Source organism: Neoarius graeffei, chromosome 6 (genome assembly GCF_027579695.1).
Source record: "Neoarius graeffei isolate fNeoGra1 chromosome 6, fNeoGra1.pri, whole genome shotgun sequence".
Classification (NCBI taxonomy): domain Eukaryota; kingdom Metazoa; phylum Chordata; class Actinopteri; order Siluriformes; family Ariidae; genus Neoarius; species Neoarius graeffei.
In genome coordinates this window covers 45,246,941-45,271,396 of record NC_083574.1, presented here as the reverse complement: position 1 = coordinate 45,271,396, position 24,456 = coordinate 45,246,941, and the positions used below count along the sequence as shown (strand labels likewise).

Here is a 24,456-nt window from a genome sequence, read left to right as displayed (position 1 = left end):
TATAATTACGCATCGAATGCAGTTGCATTGCTTTGTTTGGACACCAGAGTTGCAATCAGTCTACGCTTTAAAATACACCAATCAGTCACCTGCTTAATATCATGTAGGCTTCCCTTGTGCTTCCAAAACCGCTCTGATCTGTCAAGACCTCTGAAGGTGTGCTGTGGTATCTGGCACCGTGTCTGTACAGAGGGGATGTGGACCTCATGACAATCCTGTAGTGCTGTAAACACCTGACATTGCAGATTGTGCTAGCGCTCCTTACATGTTCAAATGCACATAAAAACACACCAGAGCTAAACTAAGTCATGCTTTCTTTCAAAAAAAAAAATTCAGTGTCAAGACTTTTATTCTTTTTACACATCAGGTTATCAAAGAGGCTAATCAGAAGATTCTGGAGGAATATGGCTACTGTGCATTGGACCACCATCGGGAGCGCATCGGCAACTTTAAGATTGAGCCTCCGGCGCTGTTCCGAGGCCGAGGAGAACATCCTAAACAGGGCATGCTGAAGAAGAGGATCCAGCCGGAGGACGTTATCATCAATTGCAGCCGGTAACGGCACACGGGCTCAGAGGGCTCTGCTGTAGGGTAATAGAAGATCTCGTGCTGAGAAAGCCTTGGCTTTGCATATTCCGCCACAGGTTTCTTGAGGACGGTACTATGTGCTGACTCTCGCATGTTTTTAAGGATGCTTCTCCAAATTTGTTTGAGTGTATGTGTGGCAGCCTGGAAAAATCCTTGAAATGAACTTTTTCCTCGTGTGTGTGTGTGTGTATATACAGTAGTTGGGAAAACTTCACATTTTCCTGAACTGAAGTATGTTAAGCTTTTACACGTTTCTCAAATGCTGTGTTCACACTTATACCGGTACGAAAGTGGTATAACTGTATCGATACAAAGTATACCGGTACAGTTTAGTGCATCTGTCCACACTAGCGAGAAATGTTTGCGGTTTTCTTTCACGGTAGTTAAAATGTGCGTGCGCGAAATGTTTCCGTGGTTACCGAGCACGGGCGTGTTTAGCCTATTTTTGGGGGTGCTCAAGCACCCCCCAAAACGAGCTGAGCACCCCCTAGCTCAGCACCCTCAAAAACACTGCTTTTGGACGTAATTTTCAGAAATAAGTGCCCTTGCGCACTGCGCAATGAATGTGTGCGCAGGCGTGTGTGTTCTTGAATTCACCTGTTACGTGATAGTTCTATGAGCAGTAAAATCCCTCTCCTCCTCCTTGCGTCCCCTCTGATCGGGTTGCCTGTCCGCGCGAGTGCTTGCTACGACATGGTGTTTTTTTTAACTGGATTCCACGCCGATGAGGAACTCGAAGTAGCACCTGAGTATTACTGGCATAGCGAGATGTGAAGGTACGGACTGGAGTTACAATTGTTAAACACAACACAATAATATGCATAATGCAATATTGATGTTCCCTGGTCTATGAACAGAATGATAAAAACGACATTTATCATCCATATCGAGATACTTTTGTGCAGAGCTGTACAAGTGCTACGGTGCTAGACCACCGTGTGTTAGTCAATTTTATTTACTGTAACATAGCGTTTACTAATGTAAAATCATAATAATACACACTGTTTTCATAATAATTACCACTGTTCAAAAATGAATAGCTCCAACATTACAAATGCAGTAGTAGGTCTTGTTAAAAATATAACGTAAATATTTGTGTCAGTGGTTGTAAATGTGTAGATATCATAGTTTATTGGGTCAGCTTCTGTTAAAACATTGCAGAATTGCTAGTCTAGTCTTCTTGTCTAGTTAAGTCTGTCTAAATGCGGAATAAACATGGAAACACTGTCGTTCAAGCCAGGTGCCTCTGTCAGCTCTGGGGGCTAAGCACCCCCAAAGATCAGATGCTAGAATCGCCCCTGTTACCGAGTAACTTCCTTCCGAGAATATGGCGGATGAAACAACGTGTGTGTGCTTTTTGTTGTCAGTGTACAGTCTGTATTTCTGGTGGTCATTTATTCAGTCGAATCGTATAAAATGCGCGAGGCAGTTGAGAAAGAAACAAACGAATCTCCGTTCTTCACTATTTTATTCAGCGAAGACATCAATTGAGGTGTGTGACTTTGCGCATGCGCATTATATTTGTATCGATACAGAGCCGCTTCATCTGTCCACACTACAGCGAAGCGCTACAGTACCGATACTGTACCGGTACGAAACCCATACATTTGTGGGTTTCGTACCGATACAGTTATACCGCTACAGTACCGGTATAGTTGCTAGTGTGGACAGGTGTTGCGGTACGAAAGTAGTTTCGTATCGGTACAAAATCCCTAGTGTGGACAGGGTACAAGTAAAATTGCAGCCTTTTCAAACCTGAGGCCCCACCTACTGCTGTGTTTTATTTATATATATATATATATATATATATATATATATATATATATATATATATATATATATATAAATGACCTAATCTCCTTATGGAAAAATATATATTTTAAAGAATTTAAAGAACGCAATAGAAAACGAGTTCTCACTTAGATTATCAGCAGCATCCCCATCAGTCTGTCTCTTGTGTCACTCGTGGCATTTAAACATGAGCCTCATCATCGTCGTCGTCATTATCTCTGTTCATGCGAACATCTGTGGGGAGATGATCACTCGTCATTTCCGTCAGCTCTGTTCTGTTGGCTAGATTTATTTTTAGTAATCGCTTTTTAGTAGGTTATTTTAAAACTTTTGGTCTTCTGTGTATCGTGCACGACTTTCTGGCGTATATAATATATTCTATCCACATTCACTGAATATGAATCAGGGATGAGAGTTTTCCGCTTTTCGGAGGATTTCTGCTTTTTCTGAGTAAAAAACGAGCTTTTTATATTGTGCCAAATCCGTTGAGAATTTTTTTTATTAATTTCGGGGGGTTGGGGTATGTTCCTTCATGCTGTTCAAGCTTTAACTCCAGCGATGTTTACATGTTATTTGTAAGTTGCCATCTTTAGTCTCGTTTAAATCTCGTTGAATGTGATGTAAAATTTGTGTTATCTACATTGTTATTGGTCAAAACATCGATGTCGAGACCATAACAGCCAATCAAAACAGTTTTTACAAAGACACTCTCATCCACTTTCTTTTATCAAAACGTACACGTGTTCGTGAGCTGCGTATCAAAAATACTTCCTCTAATCGGCGTTTTTTCTCAAGATGCCGAATACTATTGACAAGCGAGATGAAGCGAAGGTACGTGAAATTGATGCTGGTATAAAAAAGTTTAGCAAAGCAAAAGGAAAGCAGGAGAGGAGTGTGAGAGAGAGCAGAAGAGAGCCAGGTTAGAGCATGTAAAAACACAGGAGGAGCTGGCTAATGGAAGTAAAAGGAAAAAAGAGAGGACTGATGAGCTTTTGGCTTTGGCCAAGAAGCTGAAGTCTAAATGATCAAATGAAAATTTGTTTCAAAAATAACTGGCAACTGTAAATAACTTTTAACTGTAAAAAGTGTAAATAGACATTTTCCTTTTGAAGAAGACATACAAGTGATGTGGACAGTGAGATAAAGACAGTCCCCATAAAATATCCATTTGTTTGATTCAATACATCGAATATATGATAATTTGAATTATAGCTGACAGTGTTGATAACTGTATAACTTGAAAGTTTAAATAGACATTGTGAAGAAATCAAATACAAGTAATGTGGACATTAGGAAAAGGTCAGTTTCCATAAGATATGAATGTTTTTATTTAATTCAATATATTGAATATATGAAAATTTGAATTATTAATGGAACTGTAAATAACTATGAATTTTAATCAACATTTTTTAGAAAAACAAGTGATGTTGACAATGAGTAATAACCAGTCCCCATAAAATGTAGATATTATTTTGAATGAATGCAATACACATATTGATTTTGATACATATTGTTCTATATAATGGTGTTTTTATTTCAATAAGTATTAAAATAGGCATCCGGTGTTTTCATACATGTCAACCTTTGGTCAATCAAACCTGTATAACCAACCTCCAAAATCCGTATTTCCCTTATAAAATCCGTATAAGATGCAAATTAAAATAATTTACCTAAAATTTGAATGATAATTAATGATATATCCCAGTTACTTTTTATTCAATATTAATAACAATAAACCTTCAGAATGAATACAAAGCTCCAATGTTTGACAAAAACACAAAGTGTCACTCTAATGTTCTGAATTGTACTCCATAACAGCTTTTTTTAGCAGTCTGCACCAATACCTCACGAGGCTGCAGGTCACAGCAAGTGTCTGTGTTGATCTTGCCGGAGTGCCCATTCAGAATCTTTTAAATACGCGTTTCAAACAAAATGTTACTTCCCGGTTGGCGGGATTCTCGCAATGCGGTGTGCACATGATCAAAAGTGGAACGAAGTCTCGCTACCACAAGATAACGCGCGATTTCATAAGACTCTTTACTGGCTGTTTGTGCTTTCTGTGGTGTACAGTACGTTTGTAAATGTTATGCGCTCTTTTATCATCGTGGGAATTGATTATAGCTCTAAATAAATATTGAAGTTTTTTTAAAGAATCCGTATAACTTTATTTGTACGCCCGTATACTACGTTTATTGAATCAAATCCGTATAAAATACGAACATTCCGTATAGCTTGACATGTATGTGTTTTAATTAATTACAGCTCAGATTGCAGGAAATAGGGTGTGTAAGGTCTCATTTTGAAAAAAAATTCCCCCCCCCGGACCCCCTTATTACAGATTTTCTGCTTTTTTCATTAGCACCCACTCTCATCCCTGATGAATAGTCGTGTGCGCTCTGATTGGCTTCTGTACTCCAAGGATATCAGCTCTATACCGTGAGTAGAGAAAAACAAAATGGCGGAGTGTGTTGCTGAACCAGCCGAGGACAAAATAAAAACTCTACTCGAAAACAAAGCCCCAAAAATTATCAAGTATTTGAAAGAAACCGAGATAGCTAAAAGAATATAGTGTTATCATCGTCCCCCCCCCAAAAAAAAAGTCCTGTTCCACCCTCCAGCCCAGTCAGTGGCAGTAATGCACCTTATAGTTGGTTTGCCAACCACCAAAAAACCTAAAGAACAACAACAAAACCTCAAAAAAAAAAAGCAACAAAATATGGATTAAAAGTATTTGATGGTAAGAATGGCTCTTTTGTTTAATTTTTCAAGAATTATTATAGTATTTTTCACAGATTGCTACTGTCATTTCGCCGGTTTGTTTACATTCTAAACAAATGATTTTGTCGGATGTTTTATAGAAAGTTTTTATTTATCAAATTTGCCAAAAATAAAAATGCTCCGTTTCTCAAAATCCAGTGAATGTGGATAGAATAAAACAGTTATTCCACTCAATCTCATCATACATGGCTTATAGACAACTCGGTGCTACACGCCTCGTCAGCCATCAGCTCATGTACGACCCGATTTCATGGGATAACTGTTATGCATGCGCGCGCACACGTTTATCTCTATCTACTGTTGGTGGATTTAGAGAGATCCATTACGATCTTATCTTGAACTCTCTCTTGAGAGCTTTTCTGTAGAATTCATCTGCAGATATTCTTTGGGCACTATGTACCCTCTCTTCCAGCATTTTTGATGACTGGCCTTTTTTTTTTTACATACTTGTCCACACGAAATAACAGCTGTTTGGGTCCGCTAAGATTCGATCTAAGATCCGTCCATTATCTGTAGCCGCTTTATCCTGTTCTACAGGGTCGCAGGCAAGCTGGAGCCTATCCCAGCTGACTACGGGTGAAAGGCGGGGTACACCCTGGACAAGTCACCAGGTCATCACAGGGCTGACACATAGACACAGACAACCATTCACACTCACATTCACACCTACGCTCAATTTAGAGTCACCAGTTAACCTAACCTGCATGTCTTTGGACTGTGGGGGAAACCGGAGCACCCGGAGGAAACCCACGCGGACACGGGGAGAACATGCAAACTCCACACAGAAAGGCCCTCGCCGGCCCTGGGGCTCGAACCCAGGACCTTCTTGCTGTGAAGCGACAGCGCTAACCACTACACCACCGTGCCGCCCTGATCTAAGATCTGGTTGCTAAATATCTGGTAGATATGAGAAGTGTGATGAAATCATGAGAAAATTCCATGTAACTGGCAAAGGTTTAGACATCTTTAGTAGGGCTGTAACAATATGCGTATCGAAATCGAAATCGCGATACGCAGAGCCACGATCCGTGTCGCGATACAAGAAGGCAGAATCGCGGTACACCCTTTCAAACTTCTCCTCAGCCCATAAACAGAGGCGCTTCCAAACTTCAATTTATGAATACTTTACTTTTTATTTAAATTACATTTTAAACTTACTTAAATTACTTTTATTTTTTATATCTATTCGTAAGTCGTTTTTTCGACGACCTGCGACAATCTTCTGCGAGTCACGCAACGTCCACACTCGCCACTGGCAGAGCATTCATTTCTTTTAAGCGGTCGCCATTCTGGTTGCGACGCGGGGAGCGAATCTGTAAACAAGCAGCTCATTGGCTGGCTAGGTGTGCCACAAGCCAATCACAATCACTTGACCGGAAAGGCATGCAGTGTTGCCAGATTGGGCAGGTTTAGGTGCTTTTTGGCTGGTTTTGAACATATTTTGCAGTGGAAAACGTTAGCAATATCTGGCAACACTGAAGGCATGTCTGCTTGGGCGGAAGCCTTCTGCGGCAGTTACATTTTGACACGCGAGCAATGTTTCACTATAAAAATTCCGTAATTTCCATCTGTTTTCCGCGATCACAGAAAATCATTGGCCCTATGAGTGTGAGACAGTGAGAGAGCCCCCCCCCCCCCCCCCCCCCCAAAAAAAAAAAATCTTAACGGATTTACACGATTTGGAAAAATTACTTTTTCAGAACCGAAAAAAACAGAGCTTCCGGCTCAACAGTATTATTTTGAGAAATAAAACAGTCTTTGGATATACATTTGTTCATTTTTGCATATTCTCATTCTCTGCAGTGGTCTGAATTATCTCATTATCTCTAGCCGCTTTATCCTTCTACAGGGTCGCAGGCAAGCTGGAGCCTATCCCAGCTGACTACGGGCGAAAGGCGGGGTACACCCTGGACAAGTCGCCAGGTCATCACAGGGCTGACACATAGACACAGACAACCATTCACACTCACATTCACACCTACGGTCAGTTTAGAGCCACCAGTTAACCTAACCTGCATGTCTTTGGACTGTGGGGGAAACCGGAGCACCCGGAGGAAACCCACGCGGACACGGGGAGAACATGCAAACTCCGCACAGAAAGGCCCTCGCCGGCCCCGGGGCTTGAACCCAGGACCTTCTTGCTGTGAGGCGACAGCGCTAACCACTACACCACCGTGCCGCCCCGTGGTCTGAATTATTTGTTATTAAATAGTTAATGTAAGTAAGTAAATGTTAATAAGTCAAATTTACTACTTTAAAAATACATTTTTAAAAAATCATGGGCGTATCGAATCGTGGGTCAAAAATCGCGATACGAATCGAATCGTGAGTTGGGTGTATCGTTACAGCCCTAATCTTTATCCTTTTTATGCATGTTTGCAGTCAGTGAAGTACTCCTAACTTCTGTAAAGCAATTTCCATGTCATTTTGGTGAAATGCATTAGTGTGTTCTTAAAATGGAGACATGAAGGTATTATTACTGGCAGAAAAACTCCGGTCAAAACCTGTATTCGCTCCACACATTTGTGACCCAGGAGTTTCGAGGTTGGATGCATTCCTGATCGATGGTCGTGTTACCTTTGCTTGTTGTTCATGATGTAAAGTTCTGCCACGTTTATAAACCTAAGGAAATGTGTACATTAATAGTCAAATAAATGTGAACTCGTCAAGGTATAGTCATTGAATGAATGGGATTTCTGAACTGCTCTACAGTGATTCCCGTATCCCAGCGCCCCCTGCTGGACACAGCTGGAAAGAGGTGCGACACGACAACACGGTGACCTGGCTGGCCAGCTGGACCGAGAACGTCCAGGGTTCCTGCAAATACATCATGCTCAACGCAAACTCCAAGCTCAAGGTCCGATCTCCTGATTTTCTTTTTCCGTCTTCTTCCCTGTCACTCGTTATCTCCCTAAGCATGTCAATCCGTATTTCTCTCCCTTAGTTAACAGATTAGTGGTGATGACTTTTAGCTGTAGTGCCGGGTGCTAGTTAATCAAACCAGACCAGGGAGCGAAGTGTTTTGTTTGGCAGTGTTTGATCGCGTCCCCGTCGCCACATGCTTCATCTTGTCATTTGTCTCGCTCTGTTCGCTGCCTTTCTCACACACAATCAAATCAGGATGCAAAGCAATCAATTCCATCATTACTCAATTACCCACATGTCACAATAAGCGAGGTTATTCCCACAGGATTGAAGATTTAGAATGAGTTACGAGCTGCACCTTCTCCTCTCCTCGCGTTCATTAAATACTGCAGCTCTGTCTCACTGCCTACGACTTCTTTATTTTTCTCTCTTGCTTTTTTTTAATGTGTTTCTGTTCCACTCTATAGCCATAAGCACATACGTACATGGTTGTCTGTTTGTCGGAGTTACTGTGGCAACACACGATGTACAGAGGGCAGCGGTGTTGTCAGACAATTAAATCCCTTCAAGTCACAGGTTTAAAGCACAAGCTGAGCTCTGACACTGAGGTGGGAATTAACTGACAGGGACACAGTGCTGAAGTAAACACAAGAGGAAACTCGATAAATGTCACATTTTTACTTTTCAGGGGTGGAGCATTATAACTTGACTGTAGGAAAGTCGAGCTCTGATTAAGTCCACTCACTACGAGTCTTTACGAAGGTGGTGTTAAAGTGCCGATTGGACAAAAATATCATAGCTCGATCCTTTAAGACGTTTCTATGATGCATCATGAAATGTAGGTTCATGTACTGTCAAAAAAAATTGTGTTAAAAGCTAAATGAAATTTACTGTTAATCAGGGCTTTGAACCAGAATTTTTTTCCTATTGGTTCGTTCCGAACAGAAACGGAATTTTAACGTTTCCGGTTTTGGGTTCCACCATTAAATAGACGTTCCCGAACCGGTTAGAACAAAAAAATTTCGTTCCCGGAACGGTTAATTACGTTCCCTTTCAGCTGTTTAACAAATGGCTATAAAATTATGTCTCTGTCTCATCCAGCTTAAGCCAAATGTAGGCTAATTCTATTACAACCTTCATTAAATAAGACAAGAAATCATTCAAAACAATTATTATTTCAAATGTTGGCGATTTGGATTCTCAGTATGTCTTCCCATCTACACAAACAGAAAAAGTGCCAAAAATGAAAGATAATTCGTTTAGTGCGTTACCAAAGGCTAGTCAGGCCCTATGCATTGATAGGCTAACAGAGGTTAACGTCATTTAATGTTCGCGAGCCTCTCATTAACGTGGACAAACATATTGATATCGTGTTTGAAATTGACGTTTTTGAATAACGATAGACTGCAATATTTACCTCTTATTTAAGATGTGGAGACGTGATAGTAGTCCACCCTCCCGCTCTCTCCATTCAGTCAGCGACCGTCACACAGGAAGTGAACCCCAGCGGGTCATAGAAACTTGCGCAGGAGAAGAATGACTTTTTTATTTGTAGGCTACGGAAACTTTGAGGAACGAAATAAAAACCGGTATTAACCGGTTATCATTATTTTTAATAAGCGTTTCTGTTCCGGAACATAAAAAATAATCAAGTTTCTGGTTTCGTTTCCGTTCCATGTGAAATAGAAAAAGTTCCCGGTTTTCGTTTTCGTTCCTTGAACCGGTTCAAAGCCCTGCTGTTAAGTCATATTTTGTATTAATTAAAAAAAAAAAACATTGTCTGTGACAGTACCTGCAATCTCTAAAAATGTATTGGCATAATTTGTCTTGATATTGTATGGGATAATATTATGGCAGTCACTAAGGCCAGCCTTAATCCATTTTTTGTTGGTGGTAACATGGTATGAAAAATTCCAGTAGGTAAGCAGCAAAAAAAAAAATGTTTTTGCCCCTTCAAGATCACCAGGTATTTGCGGAGGAAATTTTTTTTTTTCCCAGACAGGCCGTATAAAAACCCACACGTAACATACATTACTAGCCTCGCAACAGTGTAATTCGTTTTACGGCAAATAATTTTATTTGACATGCAAATAATCTGATAATGCTTAAGAAAAATTTAATATCTGACACAGAACAAGTTCATAACTTGAATTATTTTTTTCGCGGTCTGGTTTCCATCAAATCCCGCGCTCTGATTGGCTGGCGAGCTGGTCCGTATCCTATGGTACGGACCCCGGATATGGACCTCTGGCGACTCGCTCGTTCACAAGAACAAAAAACATAGTAGCAACTTTTGTCAACATTTATTTTCGTATTTCTCAGGAGAATAGCATTAATTTTACAGCATGGATAGCGATAACAACAGTCTTCACAGTGAAAGCGAGTTTACTACCCTGAGGAAGAAGAAATAAAAGAGAACATTTCAGGAGAAAGCTAAATACCTCTAACTGTTGCTAACGCCGAGCAAAAACATGGCTGAATCCTCATCTCATCTCATTATCTGTAGCCGCTTTATCCTGTCCTACAGGGTCGCAGGCAAGCTGGAGCCTATCCCAGCTGACTACGGGCGAAAGGCGGGGTACACCCTGGACAAGTCGCCAGGTCATCACAGGGCTGACACATAGACACAGACAACCATTCACACTCACATTCACACCTACGGTCAATTTAGAGTCACCAGTTAACCTAACCTGCATGTCTTTGGACTGTGGGGGGAAACCGGAGCACCCGGAGGAAACCCACGCGGACACGGGGAGAACATGCAAACTCCACACAGAAAGGCCCTCGCCGGCCACGGGGCTCGAACCCGGACCTTCTTGCTGTGAGGCGACAGCGCTAACCACTACACCACCGTGCCGCCGGCTGAATCCTGAATGACTCAATTTTGTATAAATAGGGGACTACATAGGTGGCAAAATGTAGTTTTTTTTTTTTTCCTGCCATGGAAGTGCACTTGTATACCGAGGAGGAAGCCATTTGCATTACAGCCGTGAATGAGGATTCAAAATGGCGGCTCGGTTTTCCCTTTCGGGCGCTCTCGTTTTCTGTTAGAATTTGGTAAAGAAAAAAATAAATATATTATTTACCAGCTTAAACTCAGTCCGTATGGTGAAATACCGTGACCTCGGCCCAGAGGGCCTTGCTAAGTACTTTCAAGATCTCAGTCACTGTATTTCATGGTACGGACCTCCCAGCTGGTAAATAACATGTATATCAAAATGTTACTAATATGTGACACACAACACAAAGTTCGATATCTAAATCAAACCCTGCATTTAATATAATGTCAAGAACTTTTGATCTGCACTGAACAACTTAAATAATCTTTCTAACACTACATAGGACCAGAAAAAAAAAATCAGTGTTTGACACAGAAATATATAACTTTTAAAGTATCAAATGTCACAAACTTATAACATACATTTGTAATATCTGCAAAAAGTAATACTGAAGCAGTTATTGCATCTAAACTACAGAGTTAAATGTGAAACTTAAGCAGTCAAGTCAATCTCAAGTTCATCAGCACCGGCAGTAGGTTTCGTGTTCCCCCTTGTACCATGCGTACGAACAAAAACGTGTACGTGATTAGATCAGCATCCTTGTCTGTACAAATATCCGATATTTGTCTACATTTGCTATGAACATACTTTTGAAAGTTTTAGAACTATCAACGCGCATCATTTTATTGCATATTTTAGTGTCATTTTTTACTGCTAATAGATTAAAAACAACTTGCAGTCGTTGGACGGCATTTTAGCAAACTCACTGAACAACCAATGAGACAGCTGCTTTCTTTTCACTGTGCCAAATGGACCAATCGCGAGGTGCTACACGTATTGGTTTTGGCAACAGTCAATACGGGTACGGTGTATGATGGGGGCCATTTGGCAAGCATAAAAGGTGGGGTTTTTTTATTTTATTTTATTATTATTATTATTTTTTAAAATACCCAGCCGGGTTACCATTAACAAAGAAATTTTTAAGGCTAGCCTAAATATTTTACAAATTGAAAGGTTCTATGCAAAATTTTCCGGCCGGGTTACCGCTAACAAAGAAATTAAGGCTAGCCTAAATATTTTACAAATTGAAAGATTCTATGCAAAATTTTAATACAAATGTATTTTTTGTTAGTTAGTTAGTTAGTTAGTTAGTTAGTTAGTTAGTTAGTTAGTTAGTTAGTTTTTGTTTTTTAAATACCCGGCCGGGTTACCGCTAACAAAGAATTTTTTTAAGGCTAGCCTAAATATTTTACAAATTGAAAGGTTCTGTGCAAAATTTTAATACAAATTTATTTTTTGTTAGTTAGTTAGTTAGTTAGTTAGTTAGTTTTTGTTTTTTAAATACCCGGCCGGGTTACCGCTAACAAAGAATTTTTTTAAGGCTAGCCTAAATATTTTACAAATTGAAAGGTTCTGTGCAAAATTTTAATACAAATTTATTTTTTGTTAGTTAGTTAGTTAGTTAGTTAGTTTTTGTTTTTTAAATACCCGGCCGGGTTACCGCTAACAAAGAATTTTTTAAGGCTAGCCTAAATATTTTACAAATTGAAAGGTTCTATGCAAAATTTTATAGTGTGTGTGTGCGGGGGGGTGGGTGTTTTTATTTTTCTTATTTTTAAATACCCGGCCGGGTTACCGCTAACAAAGAAATTAAGGCTAGCCTAAATATTTTACAAATTGAAAGATTCTATGCAAAATTTTAATACAATTTTTTTTTTTTTTTTTTTTTTTTTTTTAAAGTCAGGTTTTTTTTTTTGTTTGTTTGTTTTTTAAATACCTGGCCGGGTTACTGCTAACAAAGAATTTTTTAAGGCTAGCCTAAATATTTTACAAATTGAAGTTTCTATGCAGAATTTTAATCCAAATGTATGGTGGTGGTTTTTTTTTTCTTTTTTTTTTTTAATTAGGACAATAAATGAGATCGAAGTTTGTGACGTAATTTATCATGTTATCAATATTATATATTTTCAAATAATACATATTACAAATGTAAAGATGCAGTAAATTTTAGTTGTAATTTTTATGTAATTGTTATTTAGGAAACACTAGATAGGACCATAACTGTGATATCCAAGTGTATTGTTTTGATTTTTGATTTGATTTAGGTTAAAATGCAGTACATACAAAATACAGTAGGAACATGGCATAAAAACCAGGATTACACACACAAAAAAAGTGTGAACACTTGTTTCCATTGTGGTCCCAGAGACTCATCACAGACAGCCATGATTACTATACTAAGTAAATACCCAAACTATAAATAATGATAAAGTAATACAAAAAATATATAAAAATACAAAAAAAAAAATAATAATACTGTTATGGTAACAAAAAGGGCATATCACCAGAGTAAAAAACTAGAATAAATTTACAAGAAGAAAACATGACTAGTGAACATTAACACGGACCACAATGGAAGCTAACAGTAAACAAAAGTGTTTCTCTCCTGGTGTGATATCTGATTAAAATAATGACTTCTTTTTACAGCTTTCTTAAAATTAGACAGCTCTTGTATGTAGTGTAACTCCAAAGGAAGACTGTTCCATGCCTGAATACCAGTGTAAAGGAAACTAGATTTACTAAAAGACTTGACCCTAGGTACAGCGGTCTCAAAAGTAGCCGGTCACCGGTGGCAAATTGCCGCCTATGGCTTGTTATGCCGCCGGCTATTGTCAGTCAAGTCACAATTTAATATTAAATATTTCTGACAGCAAAAAAAGTTGTGAACATAAATTACATCCACTATGTCATGTATGTCCGTTGCCGCGTCAACTGTGTTTACATCCTCGACACGAGTGCAGCCATTACTGCCGCCTGTGTTGCCAGATTGTGCGGTTTCCCGCCCAATTTGGGCGGTTTTAAGTGCATTTTGGCGGGTTTTGAACATATTTTGGGCTGTAAAACGTCAGCAGTATCTGGCAACATATTTTTTTACTTAATACAAGAAATTAATGGATGCCAACGTTTTTGCCAAAATGGTATTTTATTTTCCATTGTTTAGGCAGCTTCAGCATCATACTGTGAGATTCTGTTCAAATCGTTTTTTTCTTCTATGAAGCCTGAGCCATTTATTTTATTAGTTTATAATTATTGTTTAATTTAGTCTTCAGGAGAGACTGCCTGCACACAGTACTAGTATTAATAGTTTTTTTTCTTACATGAAAGCTGAGGCATTTATATTATATTTGAAGGTAACTTCATGTTGTGCTGTGAGGTTCTCTGCACTTTAACTTTTGAACCAACAGGTGCATTTGGATAAGTAAAGCCTATTTTTCTGCATTTTTGTAGTCCTGGTAATCTTATATATTGGTAAAGTTGTTTATAGGACCATTTCTCAGTGTCTGTTTTTTTAATCAATAGTTTTTCAGTAATAACTTAATATTTAACATATCACTCAATTTTAAACAACCCCCGCGCCTCCCCAATAGTCTCCAAAATTTCTATGGGAAACACTGGCGTGCGTAACAACGCTAATCAAGCTTAAGCTAGACGACCCGCCTCAAATACCTGTCCCGGGTAAATGTTATCCCAATTTTAGATGGCCTGTTCCAAACCATCCCGCCCCATGAAAAATTCGTACTTGCATCTCTCTCTCTCTCTCTCTCTCTCTCTCTCTCTCTCTCTCTCTCTCTCTATCTATCTATCTGCACGCTTTGCGTGCATTATGTCTGCCGTTGGCAGACATTTTACCATTTTGCACCCTGCTGTAAATTATTTGTACCCTGCTATTCTCCCAAACTTTGAAGCCCCTGTAGGTATCTGCAAGGATGATGCACTACAGTAGATCTTGTATTGACTGAATGAATGGAGTTCCTTTGTATAGTTGAAGCCTTGGACCCCAAAAATTTGGGGCAGAACCATTTAGAATTTTGAAAACAAGATTAAGTTTCAACTGGGCAACGTGCATACTCACTGGTAACATATTGGCCTGCTAGAATTCCTCAGCACCAATATGACTTCTGGCCGGTGCATTCAAAATATACCAAATTAATTTATTCCGTGATACCTGTAGTCTATTTTAGAACTTTTTCAATAACCCAGAATACCATGAAGTACTGGCGTAGTCATAGTGACTTTGAATAAGGGCCGATACGAGCAATTTCTTTGTGACGTTCATTACAATGTAATTTAAAAAAAAAAAGTGTACATTACAAATTTAAAGATTCAGTACAAAATTTTAAGGTAAAATCAGCTGAATTTATAATTGTATTTAAAAACAGAAATTAGATGCCACTCAATCTGTGCTATCTCAAAGAAGTAAAAAGAAAAAAAGTGTATTGTGTCTCAGTTTATCACAGCATTTGGTGTTATATTGCTCTGTTGCCCATCTATAGTTAAAGATAAAGTGCATAATGTTGCATGGTATTTCAGGGAGAGAAGGACTGGGAGAAATACGAAGTGGCTCGCAAGCTGAGGACGTGTGTGGATGCGATCCGAGCCCAGTACCAGGAGGATATGAAGTCCACGCAGATGGGAATACGACAGAGAGCTGTAGCTCTCTATTTCATCGACAAGGTCAGTCAGAGTGGGTGGGTGGTGTATTAGAAACACTTTTTATTAATACTGGGTAGAGCCTCACTTTGCTCATAAAGCAGCCTCAGTTCTTCATGGCTTGGATTCTATAAGATGTTGGAAAAATTCCTTTGAGATTCTGGTCCATGTTGATGATGTTGCATCATGCAGTTCCTGCAGGTTTTTCATGTGCGTTTTCATGCTGCTAATCTCCCATTCTACCACATCCCAAAGGTGTCAGATCTCGGAAGGACACCGAAAAACATTGAACTCATTGTCATGTTTGTGAAACCAGTTTAAGGCCCACTTTACACGGGGACGGTCTGAAACAAAAACGCAAAAGTCCGTTTTCGTTCTCACTTTTTTCCGCGTCTACACGACCGTTTTCAAGGAGGAAATCTGCGTCTATACGGTGACGCATAAATGTGTGGAATTCAATTGGATGTTGTAATAGAGTGTGCCGAGCGGATGGAGTAGTCAGTCAGAATGATGAGCAAAACAAGGAAAATTCTCGTACAAAAATAGTTTTCTTTTTATTCTTAAGCCGGCAGTTAACACAAACAGGACAAAAAAAAACCCCACTGATGACAAAACCAAACCAAAAAAAATTCTGGGACAAAATGCCCACGCAAGCTAGGCTACTCTGGCATTACTCACACAGAGCTCAAGTCACGCGTCCTCTCCCTGCCGAGGCCATCTCCCGAATGAACAGTGCAGCGCATATTTAAAAGACTACGGCACAGTCTTAACACAATTAAAATCAATCAACACATCTAGACAGATTTTAACAGTTCTAAACATTTTCACTGCATGCATTTCACTCCTACAACAATGTGCAGACCTTAAATATTACAACAAACACTTACGGTACGTAAGATTTTTAGACCATTTCTCTCCGCTCGAATGAGCTGCTTTCCCGTGCATCGCGGAAGAAACCTTGAAAAGCGCTTTCAGCCCTGCACTCTGGTTTGGTCCCGCACCCGGAAGACTACAGCAGGTAAATGGCTACAAACATTTCTGGCTGATGTTAGATAAACTCTAGCAGAAAAGGATTCAGATGTTAAGCGTGCGCACTTAATGAATCTTTACACGCTATTGTTTATAGTGAAAACTAATAAATGCTTGCGCTGTTTAAACCTGTGTCGCATCTTTTACTATGAACACATGGACCAAACATTTCAGGTTTACATATCTAAAAGTTGTAACAAATGTACCCGTAACAAAACATACTTGTAAAGCCCCCATTACCAAACCCACAGTAAACATACAACACAGATTGTATTTGGAATGTCTTTGCAACTGTGGTTTAGTCCATTGCACTTGACCACTGAAACATGACCAGCGGGAGGAACCGCTGTTTAGTGACAGACGCATTACGCTCTGTCACAGATGTGCATGCCAGGCGGTGCTGTGAAAGACCTCCGCTATGTCTGCACGCATGCGCAACGTCTTCCGTCTTGTCTGATCTGCACATCTGCGCCGCGAAAACTTTGACTACTCTGGCTATGGTAAGTAAGAAAGTAAGTAAAAAAGTAAGAGCATACTATACCCACCTCTGTTCATTAGCGGTATATGTGCAGATTCGGTATAGATGTTCGAAGGACTCCTGGACGTTTATTAAAGCTGCCAGAGCAGCTTGAAGGTCCGTTGGATCGATGTAATCAGACATGCTCTTACTTTTTTACTTACTTTCTTACTTCCCGGGCTGGCATGTACAGTATATGACATATGTATGACGTAAACGCGTACCCGACGTGAGCAGATCCGAGCAGAGTTTCGCATATTGGGTAGTTTAGATGGATATGAAACGGGGGCTGTTTTTAACTTATCCACTCCGGAAGGCGTTTTCAATTTTTTCCGTTTTTCAGCCTCGGAAACGCCGTCCCCGTGTAGACGAAAGGCACTTCCGATAAAATATTTAGTCGTTTTTACCCGACAGCGTCCTTGTGTAAACGGGCCCTAAGATGACTTTTGCTTCATGACATGGTACGTTCATTATCATGCTGGAAGCAGTCATTAGAAGATGGTAAATTGTGGCCATGAAGGGATGCACATGGTCAGGAACAATACTCAAATAAGCTGTGGCACTTAAGCGATGATTGATTGATTGATTGATTGGTATTAGCGGCCCAAAGTGTGCCAAGAAAATTCCCCACATCATTACACCACCTCCACCAGCCTGGACTGTTACCACAAGGCAGGTTGACTGTGGGTGGTAGAAAAGGGCAACTGGACTTGCTTGAAGATTCTTGAAAGCGTTTCACCTCTCGTCCGAAAGGCTTCCTCAGTTCTGTCTGACTAATAGGGAGTATCAGGTATTTCTCCTCTCCTGGATCAGAATCAGAATTCTGATGACAAGTTCATCCAAGGTGTCGTTGAGGCATCATGTTGGTGTGGGTCACTGGAGGCTGGGTGTGAACGGCGAGTCATTAGGGTGATCAAAGGATTGCCCGTTAGGGTGATCAATGGAAAGCTGACTCTCTCTGTCCTCCTGTGAGTCACCGAAAACAGCTGGGTCCTGGCGTACACCCAGCCATCTGGGAAGAGTGTCCAAGACCGCATTGTAGATGGTTTTCAGTGATCAATGGAAAGCTGACTCTCTTTTGAAAAACGATGGTTTTCGGTGACTCACAGGAGGACAGAGAGAGTCAGCTTTCCATTGATCACCCTAACGGGCAATCCTTTGATCACCCTAATGACTCGCCGTTCACACCCAGCCTCCAGTGACCCACACCAACATGATGCCTCAACGACACCTTGGATGAGCTGGTCATCAGAATTCTGATTCTGATCCAGGAGAGGATAAATATCTGATACTCCCTATTACACTACATTCAGACTGCAACCTGAAACGACCCATATCCGATTTGTTGTGAAATCCGATTTTTTTGTTAGGCCGTTCACATTACCAATTATATGAGACTTGTATGCGATCTCCAATATGAACGGAAAACGACCCAAAAGTGTCCCGCATGCACAAATTGACACGTAATAAGCACATCTACGTAATACGTAAACAAAAAAAAAGCGCACTCTTCAAGTTTCCACCAAAGAGGCGGGATTAGCCAACGCAGAATAGTGACGTTTGTCTCTTGTTGATGACGTGTAGGTCGCATGAATGCGACCTGTCCGGTCAGACTGCAGTCGCATGTGAAAATAACAGATCGGAATTAGGACCACATATCCAAGCGGCCTGGGTCGCATGTGAAAAAAATCGGATCTGTGTCGTTCAGATTGTCAATAACAAATCGGGTACAGGTCGCATATGGGCAAAAAAATCGGATATGGGTCGTTTCAGGGTGCAGTCTGAATGTAGTCTAAGTCAGACAGAACTGAGGAAGCCTTCCGGACGAGAGGTGAAACGTTTTCAAGAATCTTCAAGCAAGTCCAGTTGCCCTTTTCTACCACCCACAGTTTACTATGACCTGGATGATTGAGAATCTTCACAGACACAAGGCAGGTTGGTGCCAAAGTCTGACCCTACCATCTGTGCACCTCAGCAGAAATCGAGGTCCATCAGACCAGGATGCATTTCTCCAGTCTTCAAATGTTAAGTTTTGGTGAGCCTGTACTGACTGTGGCCTCAGATTTCTGTTCATGGCTGACAGAAGTGGAACCCGATGTGATCTTCTGCTGATGTATCCCATCCATGTCAAGGTTCAACTTATTGTGCATTCTGAGACGCTTCTGTCTGCTCGACCCAGTCTGGCCATTTTCTTTTGACCTCTCTCATCAACAAGGCATCAATGTTGTGTGTCGGGTGGTTGTTGTTGTTTTGTTTTGTTTTTCTTTTCTTTTTTTTATTGCACCATTTTGAGGAAACTCTCGAGACTGTTGTGTGTGAGAATCCCAGGAGACCAGCAGTTACAGAAATACTCAAACCAGCCTGACGTCACCAATCATTCCACTGTCAAACACCGAGATCACTTTTTTCCCTCCTTTCTGATGGTTGATGTGAACAATAGCCGAAGCTGCTCTTCCGATTCTGTATGATTTTATGCATTGCACTGCTGCCGTAAGATTGGCTAATTAGTTAATTGCACGAATGAGTAGGTGTACAGATGTTCCTCATAGTGTTCAGTGACCTGTATTTTTCTTCTTGTTTATTCATTTAAAGGGATCCTCCAGCGGATTGATTTTCAAACTTATTTTACGTAAAATTAGTCACAGATTTCAAAAATCAAACTTTCATTTTGAGAGACCAAATAGTTTTCAAGAAAAAATGCATTTTTTTAGAATACCGGATGGGCTTCCTGTGGTAGTGACTTATGCGATGATGTCAGGTAGCGGTCGATTGGAACAGCTTCGGTCGCCTCGGTGTGTTTTTATTACGGAGGTTACATTTTCGTCTGGCTTTATCATTCCAATTCGAACCAGCGAATTTCATGCAAAATGTTCCGAGTAATTCTTCGATCTGGAGTACAGTAGAACGTACCTGAAGCTCAGTCGAATGCAGCGTCTCTTGATCTGTCAGTGATTTCTTTGTCACCCGTATTTTTCTTCCAATATACACTGAAGAACCTACAACACATCGGATTACCGATTACAATTCGCCAGGTAAGACACCGATAATACGTATACGACAGAGAATCACAGTAGAACAAAGTCCAAACTAACCTCCCGGTGTTGTTGTCTCTCTTGACGTTCAGCACTGCATCAGCAGACTTTTGGAGTTGAATGATGGGCAAATATTGTTGGCATGGCATCGTCTTTTAGCTTTCTTTTTATTATAGAAGTCCCCATTAATCTTGCTTTTAATTCCATCGAAACAGGACGATTCAGAATGTTCGGAACATAAGCAGAGCACCACCGGCAGGTTGTTTTGAGGTCTTCCAATGGCATGAATCCAAATTCGGTAAAAATACTTGTAAAACGGCGAATATAAACAGCCGAGTTGCTCCAAGTGACCACTACCTGACATCATCGCAAATGTCACTACCACAGGAGGCCCATCCGGTATTCTCAAAAAAATGCATTTTTCTTGAAAACTATTTTGTCTCCGAAAATAAAAGTTTGATTTTTTGAAATCTACGACAAATTTTACATCCAATAAGTTTGAAAATCAATCCGCTTGAGCATCCCTTTAAGAAAAACCCAAAGTCACTCCACTATGTTCAAAGATTCAAATCATTTTGCATCATAGAATTTTATTTATTGTATATTCATGATTCCATTCATGTTTGTTTAAAATATTGGATTGATTTTTCTTAAAGCTGTTTAAACACTGCAGTGGCACCGTAACAGTAAACTCCCACGTTAATGAGTGTTGCATTTTCCAGTGGATGCATACAGTCAGAGCAAATATTAGCATATCGTACAAACAGAAATGCTTCGGTCTGTATGTACTGTGCATCACAAAGTTCTGCTTTCTTGCATCGGTTTAGTAAATATAACATGCAGTTATCTGTACTGACGGTCGTTATAATTGTCTTAGTACTGTATACACTGCCTGGCTGAAAAAAGTCACCATTTGGATTTAAAACTAGACGGCCTTTCGATTTCATAAAATCGGTGAAATTTAGTTCCCTTTGAAATTTGGTCATTGTAATAAGTTTATTTTTGCAATATCTTAAAAAAATCAAGCCATTCTGTGGCTGGGAAGGGATTTAATTTGAACGGATTCTCGAGCAAATAATGTGCATAAAATCGCTCGCTTCACGCAGTCAAGCAGACAGAGGAAGTCCGTGTGTGTGTGTGTGTGTGTGCGCATGCACACTGACCGTTCCATCATTCTGCCGTTAAACGAACAGCTGATCACACAGAGGTGCTCACTGACCACCGATATTTATTAGTTTGGTCCTGCGTTTCCTTTCCTTCGCAACATAACATCTTTTCTAGTTTTCCTTTACTGTAGTCGGTATTTCACGTTTCATTCGCACACTCGCGTCCTCCATTTTTCTCTCCTGTTTCAAATTTGTATCCCACAATGCCTTGCGCGAACAGGAAAAGCCCACCACGTGATGCATGATGTAGTATCTTGAATTGGGTCATGGTGAAGTGGGAAAAAATAGCGGAGAGTTTAGGACCATGTGGCCTGAAATTTATTAATTGCTCTATTACTAAAATAAAATAAAATTGGAAGTCTCTGATTCAAATTCAGTAGCTTTCGGTCCACTAAACAGGAATAATTGAGTGTCGGGAAAATTCTTTTTATGACCTAAACTTGAAAAATCTGAAAGGCAGTATAGCTTTAAATAAGCAAATACTTATGAGCCTTTGACTCGATAATTACTGCAGTGATTTAATGTGTTTCAGCTAGCAGCAGTTCTTTCAGCCCTAACTAACTGATGCAGTGAGTAGCTTATTTCTTAAACAGACACGTTGGAAGACCATATCCCGTCCTCATGGAAAAGATTTTGTGTTTCAGAAGAGTCAAATTACTGGCCTGCATCAAGCAAAGAAACGGACTAAGGAGATTGCTGAAATGGCTGGAATTGGGTTAAGAACTGTCCAACGCATTATTAAAACCTGGAAGGGTAGTGATGAACCGTCAACTTTGCTGAAGAAGCTCCGAGATCACTTCATGTTTAAGTTGAATTATTAAAAAAAAAAAAAAATTATATACATACACACACACAGTTGGGCAAAAAAGTATTTAGTCAGTCACCAATTGTGCAAGTTCTCCCACTTAAAAAGATGAGAGAGGCCTGTAATTTTCATCATAGGTACACTTCAACTATGAGAGACAGAATGGGGGGAAAGAATCCAGGAAATCACATTGTAGGATTTTTAAAGAATTTATTTGCAAGTTATGGTGGAAAATAAGTATTTGGTCAATAACAAAAGTTCATCTCAATACTTTGTTATATACCCTTTGTTGGCAATGACAGAGGTCAAACATTTTCTGTAAGTCTTCACAAGGTTTTCACACACTGTTGCTGGTATTTTGGCCCATTCCTCCATGCAGATCTCCTCTAGAGCAGTGATGTTTTGGGGCTGTCGCTGGGCAACACGGACTTTCAACTCCCTCCAAAGATTTTCTATGGGGTTGAGATCTGGAGACTGGCTAGGCCATTCCAGGACCTTGAAATGCTTCTTACGAAGCCACTCCTTCGTTGCCCGGGCGGTGTGTTTGGGATCATTGTCATGCTGAAAGACCCAGCCACGTTTCATCTTCAATGCCCTTGCTGATGGAAGGAGGTTTTCACTCAAAATCTCACGATACATGGCCCCATTCATTCTTTCCTTTACACGGATCAGTCGTACTGGTCCCTTTGCAGAAAAACAGCCCCAAAGCATGATGTTTCCACCCCCATGCTTCACAGTAGGTATGGTGTTCTTTGGATGCAACTCAGCATTCTTTCTCCTCCAAACACGACAAGTTGAGTTTTTACCAAAAAGTTCTATTTTGGTTTCATCTGACCATATGACATTCTCCCAGTCCTCTTCTGGATCATCCAAATGCTCTCTAGCAAACTTCAGACGGGCCTGGACATGTACTGGCTTAAGCAGGGGGACACGTCTGGCACTGCAGGATTTGAGTCCCTGGCGGCGTAGTGTGTTACTGATGGTAGCCTTTGTTACTTTGGTCCCAGCTCTCTGCAGGTCATTCACTAGGTCCCCCCGTGTGGTTCTGGGATTTTTGCTCACCGTTCTTGTGATCATTTTGACCCCACGGGGTGAGATCTTGCGTGGAGCCCCAGATCGAGGGAGATTATCAGTGGTCTTGTATGTCTTCCATTTTCTAATAATTGCTCCCACAGTTGATTTCTTCACACCAAGCTGCTTACCTATTGCAGATTCAGTCTTCCCAGCCTGGTGCAGGTCTACAATTTTGTTTCTGGTGTCCTTTGACAGCTCTTTGGTCTTGGCCATAGTGGAGTTTGGAGTGTGACTGTTTGAGGTTGTGGACAGGTGTCTTTTATACTGATAACGAGTTCAAACAGGTGCCATTAATACAGGTAACGAGTGGAGGACAGAGGAGCCTCTTAAAGAAGTTGTTACAGGTCTGTGAGAGCCAGAAATCTTGCTTGTTTGTAGGTGACCAAATACTTATTTTACCGAGGAATTTACCAATTAATTCATTAAAAATCCTACAATGTGATTTCCTGGATTCTTTCCCCCCATTCTGTCTCTCATAGTTGAAGTGTACCTACAGTGGTGCTTGAAAGTTTGTGAACCCTTTAGAATTTTCTATATTTCTGCATAAATATGACCCAAAACATCCTCAGATTTTCACACAAGTCCTAAAAGTAGATAAAGAGAACCCAGTTAAACAAATGAGACAAAAATATGATACTTGGTCATTTATTTATTGAGGAAAATGATCCAATATTACATATCTGTGAGTGGCAAAAGTATGTGAACCTCTAGGATTAGCAGTTAATTTGAAGGTGAAATTAGAGTCCGGTGTTTTCAATCAATTGGATGACAAATCAGGTGTGAGTGGGCACCCTGTTTTATTTAAAGAACAGGGATCTATCAAAGTCTGATCTTCACAACACATGTTTGTGCAAGTGTATCATGGCACGAACAAAGGAGATTTCTGAGGACCTCAGAAAAAGCGTTGTTGATGCTCATCAGGCTGGAAAAGGTTACAAAACCATCTCTAAAGAGTTTGGACTCCACCAATCCACAGTCAGACAGATTGTGTACAAATGGAGGAAATTTAAGACCATTGTTACCCTCCCCAGGAGTGGTTGACCAACAAAGATCACTCCAAGAGCAAGGCGTGTAATAGTTGGCGAGGTCACAAAGGACCCCAGGGTAACTTCTAAGCAACTGAAGGCCTCTCTCACATTGGCTAATGTTAATGTTCATGAGTCCACCATCAGGAGAACACTGAACAACAATGGTGTGCATGACAGGGTTGCAAGGAGAAAGCCACTGCTCTCCAAAAAAACTTGCTGCTTGTCTGCAGTTTGCTAAAGATTACATGGACAAGCCAGAAGGCTATTGGAAAAATGTTTTGTGGATGGCTGAG

The 24,456-nt window shown here is 40.3% G+C and overlaps 1 protein-coding gene across 1 annotated transcript in view; it reads left to right on the top strand.

Annotated features, from left to right (window-relative positions):
- The window catches only part of zgc:173742 (DNA topoisomerase I, mitochondrial), a 233,252-nt gene that overhangs the window by 121,768 nt on the left and 87,028 nt on the right, over window positions 1-24,456 (top strand). The window contains exons 10-12 of the mRNA XM_060924351.1: window positions 368-555; window positions 7,870-8,014; window positions 15,393-15,536. Of these exons, the coding sequence (XP_060780334.1) occupies window positions 368-555; window positions 7,870-8,014; window positions 15,393-15,536 (477 nt within the window). The remainder of the gene's footprint in view (window positions 1-367; window positions 556-7,869; window positions 8,015-15,392; window positions 15,537-24,456) is intronic.